Source organism: Heterodontus francisci, chromosome 31 (genome assembly GCF_036365525.1).
Source record: "Heterodontus francisci isolate sHetFra1 chromosome 31, sHetFra1.hap1, whole genome shotgun sequence".
Lineage (NCBI taxonomy): Eukaryota > Metazoa > Chordata > Chondrichthyes > Heterodontiformes > Heterodontidae > Heterodontus > Heterodontus francisci.
Window position 1 is genome coordinate 35,694,176 of NC_090401.1, and position 27,203 is coordinate 35,721,378.

General features: G+C 40.5%; 1 protein-coding gene across 3 annotated transcripts in view; it reads right to left on the reverse strand.

Moving 5' to 3' along the window:
- LOC137347150 (protein argonaute-4) overlaps positions 1-27,203 on the reverse strand; it is a 130,794-nt gene that overhangs the window by 35,531 nt on the left and 68,060 nt on the right. For all 3 annotated transcript variants that reach the window (XM_068011299.1, XM_068011298.1, XM_068011297.1), the window contains exons 2-9: positions 17,752-17,923; positions 16,402-16,522; positions 15,311-15,492; positions 12,981-13,117; positions 5,733-5,867; positions 4,616-4,703; positions 2,967-3,114; positions 128-247 (exon numbers count right to left, since the gene is read on the reverse strand). In XM_068011299.1, coding sequence (XP_067867400.1) covers positions 128-247; positions 2,967-3,114; positions 4,616-4,703; positions 5,733-5,867; positions 12,981-13,117; positions 15,311-15,492; positions 16,402-16,522; positions 17,752-17,923 — 1,103 coding nt within the window. The remainder of the gene's footprint in view (positions 1-127; positions 248-2,966; positions 3,115-4,615; positions 4,704-5,732; positions 5,868-12,980; positions 13,118-15,310; positions 15,493-16,401; positions 16,523-17,751; positions 17,924-27,203) is intronic.

The following is a 27,203-nucleotide window of genomic DNA, read 5'->3' on the forward strand; positions in this document are numbered from 1 at the left end:
TTCCATTAACTTGCTGTGTTCCAAAATATCTAAATTTCTATTTCCAGTATGAACTAACTATCTAAGTGAATTTGCACCTAATTTCCTAAAATGAAAATCCAAACTTTAAAATTTCATCCCTACTCACCAGACGACTAATCTCCTCTTGTCGGTCGGGCGCTGATCGTGCTGTTGCTTTGATCATTGTTGATGTTTGATTGTCTGTTAGTTTCTTGATACAACGCTGCCCAGCTACAATGTTACATACCTACAAATCAAAATTTAGGCACAATAAATTCATATTTAGAAGCAAGTGGACTTTATAAAAAAAATTGATAAGTCCTGAAGTCACTTTAATCAAGTCTTGCAGAAACAGGCTACCATTATGTACAGACATTAATGGGTATATTTTCCTCAATTACACTAATTGGTTTTGCCATGTAAAGAGAGAAGAGAGAATACAAGATACTTGGGCAATTGCTCATTTGGTCTGGGTAATTCAGACACTCAGCTACACATTTGTCCCCAGTTTCCCCACTTTTTGTATCAATTGTGACCAAGTAAGCTTATGAATTTAAAGGACAAGGCAAAGCATGTCAACAGTTTGTCACTGCTACTTTGTAAAAAAAAGTTTGAATTTTTAATAGGCAATTGAACTAGGAAATGTATGCAGGAACTTCTAGCAACAGAAATTAGCTACAAGCAGTTTTTTTTTTAAATTCCACTTAGAATCATAGAAAGGTTGCAGCACAGAGGGATGTTACAGCACAGAACAAGGCCATTCGGCCCACTGAGTCTGCACTGGCTTGCTGCAAAAGCAATTCAGCTAGACCCAATCCCCTGCCCGTTTCCCATAACACTGATTTTATTTTCAGCTGCTTATCCAATTCCCTTTTGAAAGCTGCAATTGAATCTGCCTCCGCCACCCTCTTGGGCAGTGCATTACAGATACAAACCACTCGCTGTGTATAAAAAAGGTTCCCATATTGCCTTTAGTTCTTTTGCCAACCACCTTAAATCTGTACCCTCTGGTTCTCGACCACTCCACTAAACAGAAGTTTCTGTCTGCTCTGTCTATACAGCTCATGATTTTGAATACCTATCAAATCTCCTCACAATCTTCTTTTCTCCAAGGAGACCACCACCAGCTTCTCCAATCTATTCTCGTAAATGGAACCTTTCCCATAAATCTTTTCTGCACCCTCTCAAGCCTAGACATCCTTCCTAAAGTGCGATGCCCAGAATTGGACACAATACTCCAGTTGAGGCCAAATCAGTCTTTTATAATGCTTCATTGTAACTTCCTTGCTTTTGTACTCTCTGCCCCTATTTATAAAGCCCAGGATCCCATATTCCTTTTTAACCACTTTCTCAACCTGCCCTACCACCTTCAACAACTTGTACAAGTGTTCCTGCAACCCTTTTGAAATTGTGCCCTTTAGTTTATATTGCCTCTTCTCATTCCTACCAAAATGCATCACTTCACGTTTCACTGCATTAAATTTCATCTGCCATGTATCTGTCCATTCCACCAGCCTATGTCCTCTTGAAGTCTATCACTATCCTCTTCACAGTTCACAATACTTCAAAGTTTGTGTCATCTGCAAATTTTGAAATTGTGAGACTTTTAAGGCATGGACTTTCACGAGAGGTAAAGTCACCATTTGTATTGTACAAATCAGGACTTTTCCAGCTTCAATCTCCAGACTGTGTTCTGAGCCAATTTCAGTCAGGACAGGATTAGGAATCAAAACAAGAAATGCTGGAAATACTCAGCATGTCTGGCAGCATCTGTGGAGAGAGAAGCAGAGTTAACGTTTCAGGTCAGGGACCCTTCATCAGAACTAGCAGAGGCTAAAAATGTAATAGGTTTTAAGCAGGTAAAGCAAGGGTGGGGCAAGAGATAACAAAGAGGTGTTGATAGGACAAGGTCACAGAGAATAACTAACCAGAAGGTCATGGAGCAAAGCCAAATGGTATGTTAATGGTGTGGTGAAAGACAAAGCGTTAGTAGAGAGAGGGTGTTAATTGACAGAAAATTGAACAGCCTGGCCCCAAGCACAAATATGAAAAAAAAGTGGGTAGGCACAGTAGAATCAAACTAAAATAAAACAAACCCATGAAAAAGGAAAAAGAAAAAACTAAATAAAAATAAAAAGGGGGGCCCGTCATGCTCTAAATGAGGAATGCTACAGAAGGCTGCATCATCCCTGGGCTATGGGAGTAAAAAGCCATGATATTCTTGTGCTTTATAAAACAGTGCATACGGAGACACCAGGTGAGAGAAGGATCTGACTCAACTGCAGCATCCTTCACAGGGGATACCATGTTGACACTTGCTCTCATGAATCATGTGAATAATGACCACTTGGTGAGGTACTGCAGTGACAACCTGTGGAACTTTACACTGGTAAGAAAGTATACCACCCCTTGGAGGGAAATAGGAAAGAGATTCATAGATGCCTTGGCAACATAACCCAGAAAACTTATTACTGGCAGCATCAAGTGACATTTTCTTCCCCTCCAACTACCCAATTGAAGCAATGGTTGTGTAAAGGTAGAACATACGAATTAGGAGCAGAAGCAGGCCACTTGGCCCCTCGAGCCTTCTCTGCCATTCAATAAGATAATGGCTGATCTGATTGTAATGTTAACTCCACATTCCCGCCTACGCCCGACAACCTTTCACCCCCTTGCTTATTCAAGAATCTACCTTAAAATTACCTCTGCCTTAAAATATTTAAAGACTCTCCCACAAAGGTAGCAGAAGCAGCGTTCCAAAGACTCACGAAACTCAGAAAAAAATTCTCCTCATCTGTGTCTGAAATGGGCAACCCCTTAATTTTAAATAGTGACCCCTAGTTCTAGAGTTTAAAAAAACCTTTTAATAGCCCATGGGAAATGTGCAGGCTTGCAAGTGACCCCAACAGTTGAACTGCCTTAGAATTTCTCACTTTAGTACATGGTTCCCTACATTTTAATCTTACCTCAAGTGGCAGATAGGTATGCTTCTGCTCTTGTCCCACCTGTAGACATGGTAGGTGAGGATACTTAAGTTGCAAATTGTATTTTTGTTTGAAATATTGTGCCACTGTACACTCCATTGCTTGCCCATTTTCCAGTTGCAGAGGAAACCTGGTGAGGCAGATAATTGGTAATCATGAGGAAAGTCAGTGCTATTAAAAAGAGGTTAAGAGCGCAATACAAAAGAAAGATTGCATATTAAAAAAATGGATTCAAAATGTCTACACAAGCAGACATCAGTAAAGAATATGTTAAGAATTAACATCTAGAGGCACTTGGGCTGGAATTTGTACATCTTAAAATCAAGGAAATGAAAGAGGAAATAGACAAGGCTTTTTTTTTTAAAAACATACATTAAAAAAATACTCTTAAGGATTCAAATATGAAAAAAGGTAAAAACACAAACCTGGAAACTGTTAGCTGTACAACTGTAGTAAAGAAGTGTTTGAGTGTATGACATGGGATACAATCATTAATTGCCAAAGAGCACAAAAGTGATGGAGCAGTAATGGATTTGGAAGCAACAAGCCATGCTTCACATATCTGCTGCTTTTGGAGGAGAAAATTTAACTGAGTTAATCAGTGGATATAAATTTACCCGAATATTTCAGACGGCATTTGGGCAAATTCCAGTACTGGAAAAGTCCTGGGATTAATTGGCAAATTAACCAGATGGATTTAAAAAGGTAGTTGGACAATGGCAAGCAGAAGACACAGATATATAAAAATGAGAGTATAAGCATTGGTTACACGAGTTACTCTCTGGTCGGTTCTGGATAATGTGCTGTGAACACACAGTATAATGGTTGATGAGGCTTTAACTTTTGTTTAATTCCTTCATCAGTTAAATATCCAAATCAATCTTACCAGAACCCAAGACTCTAGGCATAAGCAAGCTTTTAAGAACAAACTCCCAACCATACTTTACCCTTGCTATCTTGTTTCCATGTTTTCCAACCCGTCCAAATCATCTGGGAACAAAATTATTTTCCTATAACTTTGCAATGTCACTTAGCAAGAACACTGCATACAAAAGCTGTTGTCCAAAATAGGTCAAGTTTCAGTCCTCCCTTCATGCATGCAAGATCGATACATCAAAGCCAAGCTTACCCAAATTGCTGTTCAACTTAGACAAGTTTTCTGCTTACTGGATACAGTAAGTTAAGCCAGTATTAGTTATATAAAAGACAAGTAATACTTATCGTTTTAAAAACTGCACTAACTGAAACTAAGTGCTCGTAAAGTGGAGAAGAGAGAGAGAGAGAGAGAGAGAGAGAGAGAGAGAGAGAGAGAGAGAGAGAGAGAGAGAGAGAGAGAGAGAGAGAGAGAGAGAGAGAGAGAGAACTTCCATACATGTTTTCACATAAATAAAGAACAAATTATGTGCAAGGGTGCGCTGCTGATAGATTTAACCCTGCACCACAAGTACTTTTGCACATTAAGACAACCACTATATTCTATCCAAGCATTCCAGGTTACTATCTAGTCAAACTCATCAGTTGCGCATGCACACAAGGTTTGCACTCAAATCTTAAATACTTGGTTAAACTTTACTATACTGGTGCAAGCAAATGAAAAAGCAACAGAGTATTACACGGTAGTGCGTACTCACGTCTGGTGACTGGCCGGCCGTCGGGTGACATTACATACTCGGTACTTCCTTTTCATTTGTCCACAGTGAGTCACCTCCACTTTCAGACCTAAAAACAGACAGAAGAGGATAACATTAGTTACAGAAAGCTGGACTAGCATTAAAATTGTTAAACATGCAATTGAGTTACACTTTCAAATGTTAATTATATTTATATTTTATTACTTGTGGCATGATAAAAATTGTACTCAGATTCCTGGAGAAGGTAGCATTGAGTACATAGTTTAAACTCCCAGTTATACTGTTCATATCATATTACAAATTTATAAGATAACTGCAAAAAGTAAAGAGGAATACTGTATGGTAACCCTTCCATATTTCAGTTGGTAATTCAAACTCCCATCACTACAAAAGATGGCAGCTGTTTCTCATTCTAAATGCTGAATCCAATGTATAAACCAGAAAGGAGAGACTGAAACAGGACATACATAATACTGAAGTACATACTTCATCCGGTTCACACAAGATTTGATAAATTAAAACAGATACAGCGCACCAATTAAATTGGGGAAATACCATTCTTTTTGATAAGGATGCCATTAACAAATTGGCATAATACTGCATAACAGAACAAACTCTTATCTTGGACTTAAATGTGTGGCATGAATGTAAATGATATTTCATAACTTTATGGCTTGCAATTTCATTGGAGTTACAAGTTACAAAAATAACTGAGAGATAGCAATGTACACAACTTGAAAAGATATTAAAAACATCTTAGAGTATCAGACATCCACAATCTAAAAACACAATCTATTCCATTTTGTAAGTTTTAAGGATATACAACCACAAACAGCAAATAGGAACATATGATTTCACAAACTTGCTATGCAAAATACAACACTTAGGTCACTCTAGGTAGTTGGCAATCTTAAGCACAAAAGGTACATTTCTGTTATCCACCAAAAAAATTCTTGATTGACTTGGATTTTAGTAGTTTTAATACTAGAATTACTTTGAATGCAATTAAAATTAGTCACACCTCTCAAATAGTTGAACATTTTCTATCACAAGCTAGCTGGACACCAAAATTGCTTCTTAAAAAGTATTCAATCTTGCCTTTGGCTAAGCACATTACCTCTTATTTCTTTGGTAAATTTTACACGCTGAGAGTCAGTCAGTGGTTTGGTTTGCTCATTGATATTCTGAATGTCTAGCACCTCACACATGAACTCAATGACTGGCTGAGCTCTGTAAAACGCTGTTGCAGATACTGGAAGACACAAGATGATCATCAGTTTCCTTGAATGTTAAAATCAGCTCAGGCTTCAACAAGTTATTAAATTCCCCACGGTTCTCTTCCACCCAATACTATGCAACCAATGATGTCCTTCAGATAACAGGTGCGTGGTTTAAGTCCTGAGAGTTGCCCATGATCAATATGCTGAATGGAGACAATGTTAGGAGCAAGGAGAGATGGAGTCAGAAGTTTCTCTTGCCCTTGCTGTTCAGATAAAACAGAAAACCCACCTGTAGATTGTTCAGTAGTCAGGTTTCGATAAAATGTAGGTTAAATTCAGGGTTCCCCTTATACTCAAAAACTGTATTTAAAATATACATACATCCTTCTGATAATATACATAATTTTTCCAACACAAGTTACACTAAAGGTACAAGTTGTGCATTAATTTTTAGGGGGTAGAGATTTATTTTGCGGCAAAAGGAATTTGAGTACACGACACTGCTTTTAAAAACGTAACTATGTATATTCAGTTGCTGAATATTCCATGATAAACCACATCTGCATTGCACGGAGCATTTCTAGTTAAAGTAGGTCACTGTACAAAGCATCCACAATTCTTCGGCACAATATTGGCTCAAGATTTTGCAGTAAAAATGATGAGATTATTGGCGCTCATTGTTAAGAGTAAATTGGACAGCAAGTTCCACTGACTGTACATGCACAGTTAAACAGAAATTAGAAGTTGCAATCCGAGCTGCACTGTTCCTCCAAAAGTTGCACTATACTGGTATCTCGTGGAAGTACTCAACGCTGAAACACCAAATGGCGTGAAGTTGTGGTGGTTACGTAATAGATAACCATGAAACTAGCCACACAAAAAAATGTAATGGCTTGTCCACTCCAGTGCAAGTAATTTTTTTTAAAAAAGATATTTGTTCTTGGGACGTGAGCACCGCTGGCAAGGCCTGTGTTTATTGCCCATCCCTAATTGCCCTTGAGAAGGCGATGAGCTGCCTTCTCAAACCACTGCAGTCCATGTGGCGTAGGTACACCCACAGTGCTGTTAGGGACGGAGTTCCAAGATTTTGACCCAGAGACAGTGAAGGAATGGCGATATAGTTCCAAGTCAGGATGGTGAGTGACTTGCAGGGGTACTTGCAGGTGATGGCGTTCCCATGCGTCTGCATTTTCTTTTTAAATGGTGCGGCAAGTTAACTGCTGGCAAACAACCTCTGCGGTACTGACAATTAACTTCTAAGAATCACATCCCTTCAGATTTTAAAAATATTAAATTTAAATACATTCATCTTTGTCTTATCTCTCAATACCATCTTTCTTTCCCTCTTACTTTCTGTATACGATTTGGCACTGAATTAACTATTCTTACATTTCCTAGTTCTGACTCAGCATGCAGAGTTAAAGATTCTTCAATCTGATTGGTTAAGGAGACACAATTGCCTGGCTTGTTTGTTCAGGTCCCAGATCTCATGTGGAGATTTTGTGCTATTGCCATTGTCTTCGGTCCCTTGCTACAAACTATGTTCCTTAGCCTCTTGCCTCTGGGTTCAAGTCCCAGGACTTGAGCACAAAAATCAAGTCCAGTGCAGTAGTGAGGGAGTGTTGCACTATGGGAGGTGCTGTCTTTGAGATGAGACGTGAAAGCGAGGCCACATCTGCCTTCTTGGGCCGATGTAAAAGATCCCATGGCACTATTTTAAAGAGGAGCAAGGGAGTTATCCCTGGTTTCCTGGCCCATATTTATCCCTCAATCAGCATCACAAACACAGAATACTTGGTCATTAACATCTTGCTGTTCGTGAGTTTACTGTGTACAAATTGGCTGGCCAGCAGTGCTTTGGAATAGTTAAGTCTAGAGGTAACAAAAGCATGGATGAGGGTTTCAGCGCATTTCCTACATTACAGCAGTGACACACCTCAAAGGTGTTTTATTGGTGGTAAAGCACATTAGGACATCCAGTGTTGTAAAAAGCTCTCTAAATACAAGTTTTCTTTTAAAGTCACCAACTCCATTCGCCTCCCTGGTAACTGAGGCCAAACTAGACTTTTCACAACATCGGTGCCATATTTGACCCAAGCACCTGCACATTTCTCCAGACAGGATGTATATCGTGTTCCAAGATCTGGATGCTGCTAATGTTACCAGGAATAGCACCACTTTCTGATCCAGAGCATTCCTAAATGATCACTGTAATAAAAAAATGTAATAAAAAATATCTGACCACACATCTGTGCCAATGCTAACAGTGCCTATTTGCACTTCCATAACATTGCTGGATGCGCCCCCGCCTCAGCTCTGCTGCTACTGAAACCCTCATCCATGCTTTTGTTACCTCTAGACTTAAATATTCCAAGGCACTGCTGGCCAGCCTCTTGCATTCTACCCTCCATAAACCAGAGGTCACCCAAACCTCTTGCTGCCTGGGTCCTTACTTGCACCAACTTCTATTCACTCATCACCCACTGTGGTCAATGACCTACACTGGCTCCTGATTAAGCAATGCCTCAATTTTAAAATTCTCATCCTTGCTTTCAAATCCCTCCATTGCCTCATCCCTCCCCATCTCTAATCTGCTCAAGCCCCACAACCCTCATATCTGCATTCCAAATTCTGGCCTTGAGCACCCCCAATTTTAATTGCTCCACCATTGGTGGCCCTGCGTTCAGCTGCCAAGGCTCCAAGTTCTGGAATTTCCTCCCTTAACTCTTTTTCCTCTTCAGAGACACTCCTTAAAAACTAACTCTGACCAAAAGTTTGATCATCTGTTCTAATACCTCCTTATGTTACTCAACTTGAAATTTTGCTTAATAACACTCCTGTGAATCACCTTGGGATGTTTTATGTCAAAGGTGAAATACAAGTTATTGTGATAATTAGAGTGTCAAACAAGTTCCAGTGCAACGGCACGTAGAAAGTCTATGGGCACGTGTAAGGTGTAAAGAATGGCTGGTTCCAGTTCATCCACTGACTGACTGCAAAATCTGGGCCATTAATATTTTAAAAAAGCACTGCTGGTTAAAAGCCTACCACAATTGATTAATTTGATCAAGGAGAATGCACAGCCTCAAACATAACTTGGGTTTAAAGGATGCAGAGGGATATTACTGCATGAAGAATTAATGGTTGCCTCATAGGTAAGTTAGACAGGGAAAAACTAACAAAAACAAGAAATGCTGGAATCACTCAGCAGGTCTGGCAGCATCTGTGGAAAGAGAAGCAGAGTTAACGTTTCGGGTCAGTGACCCCTTCTTTGGAACTGACAAATATTAGAAAAGTCACAGATTATAAACAAGTGAGGTGGGGGTGGGGCAAGAGATAACAAAGGAGAAGGTGCAGATTGGACCAGGCCACATAGCTGACCAAAAGGTCACGGAGCAAAGGCAAACAATATGTTAATGGTGTGTTGAAAGACAAAGCATTAGTACAGATTAGGTGTGAATACACTGAATATTGAACAGCAGCAAGTGCAAACCTGAAGAAAAACAACCTGAAAAAAACAGTGGGTAAGCAAACTGAACAAACTAAGATGAAATGAAATAAATGCAAAAAAAGATTGTAAAAAATGTAAAAAGGAATGTAAAAAAAGGAAGAAAAAATAACTAAAAATGAAAGTAAAATGGGGGGGCTGTCATGCTCTGAAATTATTGAACTCAATGTTCAGTCCGGCAGGCTGTAGTGTGCCTAATCGGTAGATGAGATGCTGTTCCTCGAGCTTGCGTTGATGTTCACTGGAACACTACAGCAATCCCAGGACAGAGATGTGAGCATGAGAGCAGGGAAAAACTGTTCTCATTAACTAAATGGTACAAGGACTATGGAACAAATATTGAAGGTTTTGGGCAAGAGATGCAGGGGGAATGTGAGGAAGAATTTTTTTTTTTTTTAAGCGTGAGTGGCAATGATTTGGAACTCACTGCCCACGCGGATGGTGGAAGCAAAGATAATCAACGAAGAAAATAAGCTTGCAGGACTATGGGGGAATAGAGTGGGGAAGTGGGACTAACTGGATTGCTCCACGGAGAGCCTGCATGGATCCGATGGGCCGCATCTATGCCGGAAATGACTGACTCTATATCAGCTATACCAATATCGGGAAACAGTTGCTGATTTCACTCAGATAAGCACCTGAAAGGAAACGTACCACTTTGGATTGCACCCTCAGTATGCCTTTCATTCTTTTGACATAGTTAAGTTTTCCTTATCAAAAGACTGCACAATTATATAATTAAGGGCATTATATGCAAGCTCGTGCTGTATTTGCATTTTTTAGAAAGAGAATGCGGGTATGGGAGAACAAGCAAGAACTTGAACGTAGCAATGTCTAACTACAAAAATTATGCTACAATAATGGAAGTGAAAATCCGGGACTTAATATAAATGCCACCTTTTAAGAGAAAATGCTTTTGTTTTGAACTAACTGATGTACTTACCTTTGTGATTGAGAATTATTAGTAGCTACAAGAGAGTGTTACACCATGCTGCCATCTTAGCTTGTATCGTAAGATGTCTAGTTGAAGATTAGTTCATTGGGTGTTAATCAAAATAAACCGGTATCTTGCTCAACAGTGTTCAAGCAGTGATAAAGAAATTTATCCCATTAATCATTTTAGATCCTCAGCAGCAACAGGCTTAAGGCTTTTAATAAAATAATTTCTTAGATTTACTAATACCTTTATTTCTAGCTATATAAGACTCAATAACTAATATTTGCTTGCCAGAAGATAATAGTACTGATGCTGCATTAACCTCAAAAGGAGAGAAACAGAATTAAGCAAATGAAGTATTAGGACTGCTTAATAAAAGCAAAATACTGCAGATGCTGGAAATTTAATTATGTTTTAAGCAAGTAAAGCAGGGGTGGGGCAAGAGATAACAGAAGAAAAAGGTGTTGATTGGACAAGGTCACACAGAATAACGGACCAGAAGGTTATGGAGCAAAGGCAAACGGTATGTTAATGGTGTGGTGAAAGACAAAGCATTAGCACAGAGAGGGTATTAATTGACAAAAAAATGAACAGCCCTGGTCCCAAGCACAAACATTAGGACTGTTTATCTATCAGTTAAAAGATAACAGCGTGAATCAACTACTGATACATGCAGCAGAATCTGTATAGGGAAAAGTGCAAGTTTTTGAAGCAACATAATATGCATTCCATTGGATTAGATAAGAACTTTTAATACAAAATATTTTGATTCCAACAGATTAATGAAAGGCTCAATTTTCCAGATAATTCTGAAACATGCTCTGAATTTCTCATTGAGGAAGAGTGGGAAGAGAGTCACCCACCAGTTTGTTGAATTTGGTGATAAACACAAAGGCAACCACTTTGATAAAATGACTGGAAGATCACAGACAAAAATATTTTTCACTTTACACTGCATGCCTTCAGCACTGAAATGTTTTTCCCTGGATGCTGACATTTTACAGTTTATAATATGTCAGCATCCATATGATAAAGACAACCAATGCATTAATAAAACTATTTGGTCCAAAAATCAGCACAAGAGGGGCTCCGAGTTTACCATTTCTGGCTTTCCAACCAAAACTAAAGGCCCACATTGGCCTGATGAATACTTTAGTACATCAAAAGATCCAGCAGCTAAGCAGTAACTTGGGTATTGCACGCTTCCATTTGATTATTTAAGAGAACCCTCAGAAGCAAAGGATATGAAATAGAAACATTATAAGTTTAAAAACTGGTTACAGTAATGGGGAAAGGATGAGATTAAATGGACCAAAGGGTTTTTACATGGCAATTTGGCATCAACCTGGATCAGCCAACAGTGCTAGAGAAGCATTATATAAAAATCAAGACATTCTGCTTAAATGTAATCTTTCCTCAGTCAATCTGCCTTCATATACAAATAAGAATTGTCTTCAATGCACAGAGACAGATCACACAGGCAAATTTTTAAAGACAGAATTATCTGTAGCCTCACTCATTGTAATGGACCATGCATATCACTTTGATATCAGGTTGATAGGTAAATTGGCCATTATAAATTGCCCCTAGTATAGGTAGGTGGTAGGGGGAATTGAGGGAAGGTGGGGATGTGAGGGGGTAATGGGATTAATGTAGGATTAGTATAAATGGGTGGTTGATGGTCGGCACAGACTCGGTGGGCTGGAGGGCCTGTTTCAGTGCTGTATCTCTAAATAAAAATTTTTTAAAAAACTTTGAACATAATGTGTTGTCACCATAGCTGTAATTGCAGTTTTAAGGAAATTTATTTTCCCCACTGGAGCAGCATACATCATATCCTGATCTGTGCTCCTAGGGTTCTCTCCCAGTTAGCTTTTCATGTTGTATTGTTGACATTAGATCTAATAAACACCAAAACACTGGAAAAAAAAACTCAGGTTGGTTTTACATTCCAGACTCTTGGTCCTGGTTCTGTCGAAGTTTGAATCTATTACTGCATTTAGTGAGTTGTAAAGTTTTTCCCACTCCCCGCCCACAAATACCAAATTACATGCCATTGTACCAGCTCAACCACTTTGGTCAGATCAAAGCCATCCAATATCAGCCTGTATCAGGACATAAAAGGAACCCTCTGACCCATTTAATCTCATTCTTTCTGATAAGGAATCATATCTTCCCATTTCGGTCAACAGCTGATCTAGGTGTACAGATTATTTTCATTTTTTTCCTGATACGAATATTAGGAGGGTAGTACAGTAATCACATTAATATTTATAATTTCACTTTTTTGATGCACCAAAAACCCCACACTGAAAGCCATTATGATCCCTTAATAGTTTTAGATGAAAACCCAAGCCATGGTTTAACCAAATAATTGCAGAACAGCAACACAGGGACAGAAAATAATTTACTTTATTTCCTCATACATTATGTAATAAACAAGTTAGCTCAGCTGGATTTAACGATTTTTACAAACACCATTGTTGTACTGACCTTTAGTCTCAGCTGGATATAATTAGCTCATCTATTACAGTGGTAGTTTGCAGTTGATTGTGCAATAAAACATTGCATTGGATCACTTTATAAAGTAACCTTATTGGATCATGAATATTGCAAAAGTTTTCTAGCAAGTCAGCGGAAAAAAATCCAGAATGTTTGAAGATCCATGTAATAAGCATGTTTATAGTATTTGCGACTCACCATCAATGTTTAACATCATATTCCACATGGCTGGTCGGACAGATTGATGGAAACCAAACCAGACTTCTCTACCTCCACCCAGTGGGTGGTAGTAACCCTCTGGAGGAGAGAAGAAGGAACGACCCACTGGGGTATACCTAAGAGAAGGGCGGGAAGGGAAGAAAGTAAGACTCCAGAATTTTTTTTTTAAAAAAACCTTTAAAATGCTGCCTGCTCAAATACCAGACAATTGGACAGTGGTGATTGAGTCTGAAGCTTCACTGACTTGAGGCATTTCACTGCAGCCTACCATAGCCTTTTCTTGAAGCCACTTCTGTATTGCAAACAGGAAACTGAAAATTTCCAAAAGGTTTATCAGGCTTATGTGCTGCCTACTGAGCCTGATAAATTGAAACAAGGAGAAACTGTGAATTCAAAGGATGCAACACAAACTACAAATTAGTTGGGAAAAATACAAATAGACAAAAGTGCAAGCACAGGCTAGACCTATAGACCTTTCAGCAGCTCGAGCCTGTTCAACGAGATCACGCCCAATCTGGATCTCAACTCCATACTCCTTACCTAACAAAATTATAAATCGATTTCAAGTCTTGAAAATTTTTAATTGCCCACCAGCCTCTTGAGGGAGGGAGTTTCAGATTTTCACCAACCTTCGCATGGAAAAAGTGCTTCTTGATACCACTCTGAAACGGCCTAACTCTAAGTTTAAGATTATGCCCCCTTTTTCTAGGATTAAATTTAATATGGACTAGTGTAAAATACCACATGCCTGGAAAGAAAATGATTGACATATTCAATGAATTGTGCGGAAACAGCTATGGATAAATTTGAAAGAAACCTAGGCGTCTTAGTAGGCCTGGGCAATCAGTATGTCAATGATGCCGAGGTGTATGAAGTTATGCAAGACTGCACATAAAAACAAACAGACGCAATAAAAGCAGACGCCAACAGGATTATTGAAGTAGAGTGCTTAATTGCCTGTAGTGCTCACCTCACCTAATGGAATCCATTAATGACCTAGAGGCCTTGGGTTGGACATATCCGAGAACACGGGTACAGAACAACGTTGTATAAACACTGCGTATGTCTGTTGCTCTCCGCTGCTTTGATGATTTCACATTTTCCAGCCCCAATCATCTCCTCACCACAGATGTCTACTTGCTCTACACCATCATACAAGGACTGTTCGGGACTTTTTCCGTGAGCAGCTCTACCAACCACGTTGCCATCTACCACTTTGCTAATATTTGTCAGAGCTTGTTCTCACCTTCATCAACTCAATTCCTCCAGGTAAAAAGGTATTACTATGGGAACTCACATTGGTCCCGTTTTACCTTCCGGGAATATTATTTTCTCATTTCTCCACTGCAACTGTCCTGTTGACTCCATTGTCCACACCAGTTTCTGAAATGTCTTTACCCTCAGTTGAAATTTAATAGCCTCTGGTCATCAGGACCTTCATAAAACTGTATAGATAACCCATTTCTCCCTTTCCAATTTTCTTTCCTCTCAAGGAAATTGGTTTCTGTCCTCACTTCTCCATTCCATTAGCCTCCAATCTACAGCACCACAATGACGCTCATAATGTGGCCTTTTCCACAATGAAAACACAAAATGCAGGTTGGGAAACCACCGTATCAAATGTTTCTATTTTACCTACAATGTGATACTGACTTCCCTGTGGCTTGCCACTTCAACTCCTCCCTCCACCTGTTCAATGACCCTTCAGAAATATTGTATTTTTCTCCTTGGTACTTTGCAGCCCACTGCTCTGAACATGCACTTTGGCCTTTTCAGACTAGTCATCAAGTTATTTTCTTCCCCATTTCCCTCATCCACCTCACTTTTTTCCATCTTTTTTGTTTTTTGAATGCCTTTTAACTGGGAGCTGTTTGCACCTCCTTTTGTCTTTTTAATGCCTTTTCACTCCCAAGATGAATGTTGCATTTCACGGAGTACATTTCCACTTCTTTGCAGCTATATAAAATGTAGGTTACCAGCTGTTAATATCTTGAACCCTTCCATTGTTCTTCCAGTTTCCAATTCTGGTGAAAAGTCTACATCTGATGTTAGCCCATCTTCTAATTTTAATAACCTGTCCGCCTTGCTATGCATTTTCAGCAGATTCTGCCATTTGCAGTTTTTTCTTTTATGTTTGGCATTTTTAATCACCCAAAGCTATAAATGCAAAATATTACATCTACACACTATTTAAATCACATGCATTTATGGACTGTTAGAATATTCCATTGGAGCATGTTTCCATGTCAGAAATGCAGCAGCTTAAGTTCAATTTGAAAACATGAGTGGAAAAACTCATCAGTGGTTACCTCATTGACGGAAGGTGTCTTGTGACAACGTCGAGTGCCTGTACACAATCCTCAGGAACTTCATTAAGACGCCCTGCCAAAGCTTCTAACAGCAACTGCAGACTGACTACGGAGACCCATTGTATGGAAACCTTGAAGGTCTGGTCTTTGCCTTCCCCAGGCAGCGTCACTTCCAAGTCAACCTATAGTAAAATTCAAAAGGATTGGATGCCCTCTATGCAATGACTTTTTGTTACATGTTACATACCTGCCAAACAGGGAAACCAGCAAAAGCTTAAAAAAAACTAACATGACTCTATAAAATCTGACATCTCAAAAGCCCCCAATATGTGCAAACAAGGAGTTAAACAGACTTAGTAATTTATGTTGTAAGTATACATAACATTGCTTCTCACGTATTACAAGTACATGAATGTAAAAGAGGGAAAACCAAATGTCAAGTCATAGAATTGGCAACTTTTGAATTTTACAAACACGAATCTCTGAACATTTATACTTCACACTTTTTAAATTAAAGAGGTTAAAATTGAGTGACAGGAATTTTCAACAGACCAGTCAACCAAAAGTTTCTTCAACATTCAACTCTCCCACATCTAGCTCTCCATGCCGCAAAAGGTATTCCATTCCCCCCTGAACCCACTACACAAAGACACTGTACCTCATCTAATTTTCCTAACCTAACTTCAGTTTATACCATCACTCTTTCCCCTCCACCCTTCATTTTAATTTGGCACTCTTCTCCACTTTCAGCCCAATTAAGCTGATATTCTTCCATCCCACCAGCTCAGACACTGGCCCTGACTCTCCCACTGAGGTCATGCTAAAAATAACCAACCAAATCCTCCTTAGCAAATGCCTATATTGTCCTTCCTCCCCAAAGCACCCAGTTCCCCCTCACACTTTCCCACTAGAAGAACTGCTCGCACCATTACCACCCATTTTCCACACCCACCAGCAACCACCCCCACCCCATTGTTGCTACTTACATGACAATGATTTGGGAATTTTTTCTTAAACTGCAAAACTTCAAGTAACTCAAAATCATGTTCAAAGGTTTCAAGATCAGTATTGAATAGAAATCTCATACTCACCCTCTCTCGCCCAATTGGTAATGGGTTTGCAGTATACATATTCCTTTTCCCATCATAACCTGGTTGCCGATCTCCAAAAATTTGCATCTTGAAGTGTCGGACCATGGTGTCAACCACTTCTCTACAAATGGGATAAAATTTATCAAATGTGAAGTTTGAATGTTTAAAAAAAAAAGATTTTGGACTTTTTACTGTTAAATGGCAGAGAATCACAGAATCGTTACAGTGCAGAAGGAGGCCATTCGGCCCAATGCATCCACACCTGCTCACCGAAAGAGCAATTCCCTCAGTTCTATTTCCCCACCTTCTCCCCGTAACCCTGCACATTCTTGTTTTTCATACAAGTGTCTAATTCCCTTTTGAATGCTTCAATTGAACCTGCCTCCACCACATTCTCAGGCAGCGCATTCCAGACTTTAACCACTCGCTGCGTGTAAGTTTTTCCTCATGTCACTTTTGCTTCTCTCACCAAATACTTTAAATTCTCAATTTTCTCGATCCTTGCACGAGTGGGAACAGCTTGTCTCTATCTACTGTCCAGACCCCTCATGATTTTGAATACCTTTATCAAATCATCTCTCAGCCTTCTCTTCTCCAAGGAAAACAGTCCTAACTTCTCCAATCTATCTTCATAACCGATATATTATATTACTTCAATTTCCTGACAGTCTAGATTTGTCTCCACAAACACAGGAATAAGTGTAGTTTGAAAAACAAACTGGCCTCACAATGGATGACTTGCCCCCCCAGCGAAACCTTGCAAACACGCCGCACCACACCCTCACCCCAACCCCAACAAAAAAAAATTCAGCAGTGGTCAACTTACAAATTTATCATGGGCTAGGCTCATTTCATACAAAAACAACCCTACCTCAAGTAAACATTAAGTCTTTTTGATCAAAATTGTAAATGAAGAGAAACTGCTGGCAGGAAGAAGAGACAACATTTTAGGGGTTGCTTGTTGATAGATTGTTTTCAGTGAGGAGAAATTCATGGTAACCAAATCATCCTTCTGGTGCAAGATGCATTTATTGTATTTTCTACACTTCTGTAATTTATCAATGGGGATGGATACAAAGATGAACTACAAGCTTTTCTTGCTAGATTCCAAATAGCCAGAGCTTTTCAGTACTTCAGTTTACTAAAAAAGGGGTTTAAAAAAAAACAAAAACACAAAATGCTGAAAACCATCAGATTAGTCAGAATCTGTGGAGAGAGAAATAGAATGAACTTTTCAGGTCAAAGACCTTACATCAAAAATTCTTTATCAATAAGGAATATTAGATTTTTGTCCTACCAACTAACTGGAAGCAGAGGACAAGAAGTTCTACCTGCCCCACGTCTTCTCACCTGTTAACCCTGCGGGGACGTTTCTCTGGTTTGATGTCCACTTCATAATGATAAACATCAATTTTAGGGATTTGAACCTGAAAGTGATTGGCTAGCAGACGAATAGGCTTCCCTACTGTGCCAAGACCTGGCCTGCGAGGTGGCTGAAACAAGTTAGTTGTTCCAGGAGGTCCTGCAAAAACAAAAACAAATTCAAATTGGAACATCAACTGCCAAATTTAAACATAGTATCATACAAATTTCCAAGAGCTGCATGAGGGCATTTCAATTTTCAGTAAGCATCTAACAAAAGCTAGAAACAAAATCCTCTTTTTTTTTTTTAAAGAGAGGAGATATTTTCCCCTGCTTCTAATTCCCCAGCATTACGCACTATGCTCCAAAGAGAAATATAAAAGTAACCTAGCAGAATGAGAAAATACTAAATAGCAGTGAAAAATTAGTGTATCACTAGAAAGGCCTGCAAAAACAGATTAGTAGAGTAAAAAGCAAAAAAGAAAATTGAAAGCACTAAATGGTCATGAAAGGCATCAAAATCTGGGCGGCACAGTGGTTAGCACTGCAGCCTCACAGCTCCAGCGATCCGGGTTCAGTTCTGGGGACTGCCTGTGCGGAGTTTGCAAGTTCTCCCTGTGACTGCCTGGGTTTCCGCCGGGTGCTCCGGTTTCCTCCCAGAGCCAAAGACTTGCAGGTTAATAGGTAAATTGGCCATTGTAAATTGCCCCTAGTATAGGTAGGTGGTAGGAGAATGGTGGGGATGTGGTAGGGAATATGGGATTAATGTAGGATTAGCATAAATGGGTGGTTGTTAGTCTGCATAGACTTGGTGGGCCGAAGGGCCTGTTTCAGTGCTGTATCTCTAAATAAATAAATAAAATAGACATGATAGTTATCAAAGTAAAAATGAACTGTACTATTGTAGGAATTCATTTCATCTCTCAGCAGTAGGCTAGAGTTTCCAACCTCTTGTACATAAAGCAGTAGCTCATCATAATCAAGATTTAGTAACTGGTGGCTCCTAATTGTGCACAAGGTGCAGACCTTTTGACAATCATAGAATGGTTACAGCATAGGTGGTGGCCATTCGGCAAGTCGTGTCTGTGCCGACACTCAGCATGTCAGTACAAAAGACAAGGCTTAAGCATTTGCAACCATCTTCAGCTAGAGTGCCGAGTGGATGATCCATCTCAGCCTCCTCCTGAAGCCCCAGCATAGTCAGTCTCCCACCAATTCTATTCACTCCACAGAATATCAAGAAATGGGTAAAGGCACTGGTTACAGCAAAAGTGTGCTTTCGAACTAGCTTCACCCCTAGCCATGCTGTTCCAGTACAGCTACAACACAGCCATCTACCCGACAACGTAGAAAATTGCCCAGGTATGCCCTGTCCACAAAAAGCAGGACAAATCAATTCTGGCCAATTATCACCCACCAGTGATGCTCAGTTTGGATTCCACCAGGACACTCAGCTCTAGACCTCATTACAGCCTTGGTCCAAACATGGATAAAAGAGGCAAGGCAAGAGTGATGGTCAAATGCTACCTTGATGTCAAGGGCAGTGTAGCATCAAGGAGCTCTAGCAAAATTCAAGTCAGTCAATGGGAATCAGGGGAAAATATCTTCACTGGTTGGAGTCATACCTGGTATAAAGGAAGGTGGTTGTGGTTGTCGGAGGCCAATTATTGCAGCCCCAGGATATCACAAGAGTTCCTCAGGGTATGTTCTCAGCCCAACCACCTTCAGACGCTTCAATGGCCTTCCTTCCCACATAAGTGGTGATATTTGCTGATGATTGCTTAGTGTTCAATATCATTTGCAACTCCTCAGACACTGAAGAAGTCCGTGTATGCATGCAGCAAGACCTGGACAACCTTCAGCCTCGAGCTGACAAGTGGTAAGTAACATTCATACCACACAAGTGCTAGGCAATGACCATTTTCAAAAGGAAGAATCTAACCATCTCCCCTTGACATTCAACAGTATTACCATCGCTGAACTCTCCACCACCACTACGACTACCACCACCCTGGGGATTACCATTGATTAGAAACTGAACTGGACCAGCCACATAGATACTGTGGCTACAAGACCAGGTTTGAGGCTGGGAATTCTGCAGCGAGTAACTCACCTCCTGACTCCCCAAAGCCTCTCTACCGTTGGCAAGGCACATGTCAGGAGTGTGATGGAATACTCTCCACTTACCTTGATGAATGCAGCTCCAACAGAGAAAATGGTTGGCACCATCCAGGACAAAGCAGCCTGTTCAATCGGCAGCCTATCCACCAACTTAACCATGCACTCGCTCCGCTACCACCGTAGTGGCAGAGTGTACTATCTACAAGATGCAACGCAGCAACTTGCCAAGGCTCCTTTGACAGCACCTTTCAAAACCCGCGACCTCTACCACCTAGAAGGACAAAGGCAGCAGATGCACAGGAACACCACCATCTGCAAGTTCTCCTCCAAGCCACACCCCATCCGGACTTGGAACTATATCATCATTCCTTCACTGTTGCTGGATCAAAATCCTGAAACTCCCTCCTCAACAGCATTATGGGTATACTGCACCACCTGGACTGCAGCAGTTCAAGGTAGCATCTCACCACCACCTTCTCAAGGGCAATTAGGGATAGGCAATAAATGCTGGCCTTGGCAGCAACGCTCACATCCCACGAACAAATAAAACAAATTTTAGCCACAATTAAGTAAAAGGTACAAGAAAGGGGCATGGAGGCCCAGCCAGCAATCTAATACAATACATCCCTGCATCAGTTTCTAAAGAACTGATGTTTTCAGGTATGGATTACAAACCTAAACTACACAAGGTGAAACCACAGCTATTATTTCCCTCAATATTAAGTTCTAGTATTTAAGAGTCACTCCAAGATTGATAGAATACAAATCATATGCTTTCCTTTTTCATAACCTGAAAGCTAAAGTAAATTCTACTGACAACAGTCCTGCTGAAATCAGCCAATGATGTGATATGCAGAACCCGAACTTTGACATGAGCATCATTCAAAATGAACTTTTCAGGAGACCAAGACACTGCTGAGATGCAATTATAAAATTTGTGCGACAGAATTAATCCATAACTGAAAAAGAACCCTCGTAATAAATCTTACAGAAAGCGATTTGACAAGAACTAGTATTTCTTGATTTTGCCAATTTCCACGAAGTTATTAAAACTACAGCAGACTAGTAGTTGAGAAGGAATTGCAATAGTCAGCAATTCCACCCCTTACCTGTGTTCATATGGGTTGAGATCCTCAAAACATCCACTATAAACTTCAAGAATAAGCAGAGATGTTAACATTAGGCAAGTTAAGAGTTGCAATATGCAGTCTTCAGCCACATGGTAAAAAGAGACCCCTTCTGCTAAAAATTGGCCCTCCAGTCTTAACAGAACCCTTTCACAAGCACAATGGATTCTCCAGTCCTCGATTAGGTTGTATCCCAGTCACAGTCACTTACTACAAGGCATTTTAGTATAGGATATAGACTTCAACAGCATTTTCTTGCTTTCTCTAGTGTACCAGAAAACACATGACTATGGTCCTGTGTGAGAAACTATGATTTTGCATGCAAGGTTCCCTCTGAAAATATATCCAAAGGCTTGCAAGCAAATACACCCAGATATCCAAAATGTTTTATGTTCAGCAAAATATTTTTGCAATAAAAACGTCAGACATATCACTTCCTTTTCTTCTGCATTCTAATCCTCTTGGCCTGCATGTGCAGATTTCATAGATTATGATTTCACACATTACAAGCTACATCGGCCAAACAGGACATGACGTTTAATGCATAGCAACACTGCACAGTAGTGTGATTGCCACTGCTATGAAACACCAGTAAGTTTAGATTCATAATGCAGATCTCCACTCCTAATATTTACCCTGTAGACACTCTTTTTAGACATACGCTTCAACTTGTATGTGCTTCCAAAAGACATTAAAATAGTTTATACAGTATATGAGCCTTGAAGTATGCAGTGAGCGAATGAGGGTGGGATGGTAGAAGTCCTCACCCCAAGTGTTTTCCCTATAATGAACCTGCATTTATCAATAATTTCGATGAAGGAACCAAGGTTTACAGATGACATTAAATTTGGAGACTCAGTAAATTGTGCAGATGGAAGCAATAAGTTCCAAAGGGACATAGACAGATTAAATGAATCAACTGCATGCGCCATAATTTTGCCCAATGTCAGCAAGAGTGAGGGAATCCATTTCAGACCCAAGCAAGAGTTATTTTTAAGAGATAAGAAACTTGGAACAGTACAGGACTAGTGGGATTTAGATATCCATGTGCACAAATCACAAAGCTAATGCACAGGTACATAAAAAAAAATCAAAAACACGAATGGAATGTTGCCCTTTATGTCAAGGAGGCATAATACAAAGAGGAGGAAGTTATGCTTCAGTTGTATAGAACCTTGCTTAGACCCCACCAGGACCTGGGAGACTGGTGGCAGCAGACCTGCAAGGAAACACACCAAAGAGTATAAATTGAGACCGAAACTCTGGACCTGCACTTACCTGGGAGACCGGACAGGCAAGCAGGCTGGAAGTCAGTGAATACGGTGCTTGAAGGGAATGTGAAAGAAAATCTAACTGACAACACAGGAAAGCCATACGTTGATTGGTTTGTGAGTAACTGCTGTTAGGGTTTGAGTTTAAAAAGCTGGAAAAAAAAATTTTTAAATATAAAATTTTCCTTCAAAGATAACCTGCAAGTAACTACCTTATAAGTGGTAAGATTTATTAGTATTACTAAGGTTTAAATTGGTAAGGAGAGTGATTGGTGAGTAGAGGCATTAAAAAATGGATTTCAATAATTAATCAAATCATTAATTAAAACACAATAAAGATGGCAGGGCAGGTGATGTGTTACAGCTGTAGCATGTGGGAGCTGGTGGACGCCAGCATGATCAAACAGCAACCACATCTGCAGTAAGTGCGAGGAGCTTCAGATCAGATTCTGAGAGCTGGAAGCCAAGCTGCAGATGCTGCGATGCATCAGGGAGACAGAAAGTTACCTGGACACTTTTTGTTCCAGAAGCCAGTCCCTTAGGATAGGGTCTTCTGATTTGGTCAGTGGTCAGGGAAAGGAGGGTGTGACTGTGAATGAGGCAGGTACAGGAGAAGGGGATCTAGAAGGAAGACATGGAAGAGACCGAGCCCTTGAGTGTGGCAGGAAGGAAAAATTGGAGGGAAGCAAAACTGGCAACAGGAAGTAGAAAAGTAGCAAGTGAAATTAGAAGAAAGATGAAGTGAAGGCAAGCATCAAATAAGATCAGAATGTGGAATAATGTTAAAAAGACAAAGTTAAGAGCACTCTATCTGAATGCACACAGCATTCGCAACAAGGTAGGTGATTTGAAAGCACAAAGAGAGTATGATTTAATTGCCATTACAGAGATATGGTTACAGAGTGACCAAGGCTGGAAACTGAATATTCAAAGACATTCTTCATTTAGGAAGGATAGGCAAAAAGGAGGTGAGGATGAGATCAGTACATTCGGTGATAGAGGATCTTAGATCGAAGGGTCAAGATGTAGAATCAATTTGGGTGGAGCTAAGAAACAGCAAGGGGCAGCAAACATTGGTGAGAGTTGTTTATCGGCCAAACAGTTGTGGTAATGTTGGGGCACAGTATAAAGTAGGAAATTAGAGGTGCATGATAAATGGGTAATACAGCAATAATGGGCAATTTCAATTTACAGACTGGGTAAATCTAATCAGCACTAATGCTGTGGAGGATGAATTCCTGGAGTGTGTACCAGATGGGTTCCTGGAGCAGTATGTTGAAGAACCAACTAGGGATTGGGCTATTTTAGATTTATGTAATGAGAAAGGGCTAATTAATTACCTTGCTGTAAAGGAACCTTTGGGAAATAGTGACCATAATATGACAGAATTTTACATTAAGTTTGCAAGTGATATAGTTCATTCTGAAACTAGGGTCTTAAATCTTGACAAAGGAAACTATGAAGGTATGAGGGGCAAGTTGGCGACGGTGGATTGGGAAAATACACAAAGATTTGACAGCAGACAGACAATGACTAGTATTTAAAATAGCATTACATGGTCCACAAATATAAATTCCTCTAAAACACAAAAACTCAACAGGAAAGATAAATCAACCGTGGCTAACCAAAGTTAAAGATTGCATTAGATCAAAGGAAGTGGCTTTATAAGGTTGCCAGAGTAAGTGGTAAACCAGAGGATTAGCAGCAATTTAGAATCCAGCAAAGGATGACCAAGAAACTCAAAGAAAGGTAAAAGTGAATATGAATGTAAGCTAGCGAGAAACAAAGGCGGACAATAAAAGCTTCTTTAGGTATGTGAAAAGGAAAAGATTAGCAAGGAAAAATGTGGGTTCATTACAGGTGGAGACAGGAGAAATTATAATGGCTACAGAGATAGTGGATATATTGGTGGTTATCTTTCAAAATTCTACAGATTCTGGAAAGGTCCCTGCAGACTGGAAAGTAGCAAATGTAACCCCACTATTTAAGAAAGGAGGGAGAAAGAAAACGAGGAACTATAGACCAGTTAGTTTGACAACAGTAGTAGGGAAAATGTTAGAATCTATTATAAAGGATGAAATATCTAGACACTTGGAAAATAATATGATTGGGCAGAGTCAACATGAAAGGGAAATCATGCTTGACAAATGGAGTTTTCTTGAGGATATTACTTGTAGAATAAATAAAGGAGAACCAGTGGATATGGTGTACTTGGATTTTCAGAAGGCTTTTAATTATGTCCCACAGAGGTGGTTAGTAAACAAAATTAGAGCATGTGGGTTTAGGGGTAATATACTGGTATGGATTGAGAATTGGTTATAAACAGAAAACAGAGTAGAAATAAACAGATTATTCTCAAGATGGCAGGCTGTTACTAGTGGGGTACCCCAAGGATAAGTGATGGGGCCACAGTTGTTCATAATCTATATAAATGGATATGGATGTGGGGACCAAACAGAATAGTTCCAAATTTGCTGATGACAAAACTAGGTGGGAAGGTAAGTTGCGAGGAGGATGCAAGGTAGCTTCAAGGGGACATGGACAGGCTAAGTGAATGGGCAAGAACATGGAATATAATGTGAATAAGTGTGAAGTTATCCACTTTGGTAGAACAAACAGAAAAATAGAGTATTTCTTAAAAAGGTGAGGTTGGGAAGCGACGTCCAAAAGGGACCTAGGTGTCCTTGTTCATGAGTCATTAAAAGCTAGCACGCAGATGCAGTAAGCAATTAGGACGCAAATGTTATGTTGGTCTTCATCACAAGGGGTTCTGAGTACAGGAGTAAAGAAGTCTTGCAGCAATTGTACACAGAGCCTTTGAGAGGCTGCACCTGGAGTATTGTGTACAGTTTTGATCTCCTCATCTAAGGACAGGTGTATTTGCCACAGAGGGAGTGCAATGGAGATTCACCAGCCTAATCCCTGGGATGGTGAGATTGTTTTCGAGGAGAGATTGCAGAAACTAGGCCTGTATTCTCCAGAGTTTTGAAGAACGAGAGGCAATCTCATTGAAACTTACAAGATTCTTAAGGCGTGACAGGGTGGATACTGAGTGTCATGAACATGCTTCCATTGTTAATATTTTTTGAGGACTTGTGTGTAACAGATTGTGGAGAATATTTGAGGAGATGGTGGACTTTTATTTTTAAGGGTCACTGGAATTACACCTGGGGCTTTGTTTAAAAACAAACTCTTACTGGAAGTGACATGTCTTAAGCCAAGTAAACAGCAGGAGCCTTGCTGGCTACTGGAGTTGTTTACAGAGAAGTCACATGTCAAGATTTATGGTGGTCAGGAGTTGGTTTTGTTTTTGAACTGTTTGAATGAGCAGTTGGGGCATAAGTCTGGAGAGCGCAGGGGAAAACGAGCGAGAGAGAGGGAGAAAACGAGCGCGCGGGGGAAAACGAGAGAGAGAGAGGGAGAAAACGAGAGAGAGGGAGAAAACGAGAGAGAGAGAGGGAGAAAACAAGAGAGAGAGAGGGAAAACGAGAGAGAGAGAGAGAGAGAGGGAAAACGAGAGAGAGAGAGAGAGAGGGAAAACGAGAGAGAGAGAGAGAGAGGGAAAACGAGAGAGGGAAAACGAGAGAGAGAGAGAGAGAGGGAAAACGAGAGAGAGAGAGAGAGAGAGGGAGAAAACGAGAGAGAGGGAGAAAACGAGAGAGAGAGAGAGGGAGAAAACGAGAGAGAGAGAGAGGGAGAAAACGAGAGAGAGAGAGAGGGAGAAAACGAGAGAGAGAGAGAGGGAGAAAACGAGAGAGAGAGAGAGGGAGAAAACGAGAGAGAGAGAGAGGAGAAAACGAGAGAGAGAGAGAGGGAGAAAACGAGAGAGAGAGAGAGGGAGAAAACGAGAGAGAGAGAGAGGGAGAAAACGAGAGAGAGAGAGAGGGAGAAAACGAGAGAGAGAGAGAGGGAGAAAACGAGAGAGAGAGAGAGGGAGAAAACGAGAGAGAGAGAGAGGGAGAAAACGAGAGAGAGAGAGAGGGAGAGAGAGAGAGGGAAAACGAGAGAGAGAGAGAGAGAGGGAAAACGAGAGAGGGAAAACGAGAGAGAGAGAGAGGGAAAACGAGAGAGAGAGAGAGAGGGAAAACGAGAGAGGGAAAACGAGAGAGAGAGAGAGGGAAAACGAGAGAAAACGAGAGAGAGAGGGAGAAAACGAGAGAGAGAGAGAGGGAGAAAACGAGAGAGAGAGAGAGAGAGAGGGAAAACGAGAGAGAGAGAGAGGGAAAACGAGAGAGAGAGAGAGGGAAAACGAGAGAGAGAGAGAGGGAAAACGAGAGAGGGAAAACGAGAGAGAGAGAGAGGGAAACGAGAGAAAACGAGAGAGAGAGGGAGAAAACGAGAGAAAACGAGAGAGAGAGGGAGAAAACGAGAGAGAGAGAGAGAGAGGGAGAAAACGAGAGAGAGAGAGAGAGAGAGAAAACGAGAGAGAGAGAGAGAGAGAGAGAGAGAGGGAAAACGAGAGAGAGAGAGAGGGAGAGAGAGAGGGAAAACGAGAGAGAGAGAGAGGGAAAACGAGAGAGGGAAAACGAGAGAGAGAGAGAGGGAAAACGAGAGAAAACGAGAGAGAGAGAGAGAAAACGAGAGAAAACGAGAGAGAGAGGGAGAAAACGAGAGAGAGAGAGAGAGGGAGAAAACGAGAGAGAGAGAGAGAGAGGGAAAACGACGAGAGAGAGAGAGAGAGAGAGAGAGAGAGAGAGAGGGAAAACGAGAGAGAGAGAGAGAGAGGGAAAACACGAGAGAGAGAGAGAGAGAGGGAAAACACGAGAGAGAGAGAGAGAGGGAAAACACGAGAGAGAGAGAGAGAGAGAGAGAGAGGGAAAACACGAGAGAGAGAGAGAGAGAGGGAAAACACGAGAGAGAGAGAGAGAGAGGGAAAAACACGAGAGAGAGAGAGAGAGGGAAAACACGAGAGAGAGAGAGA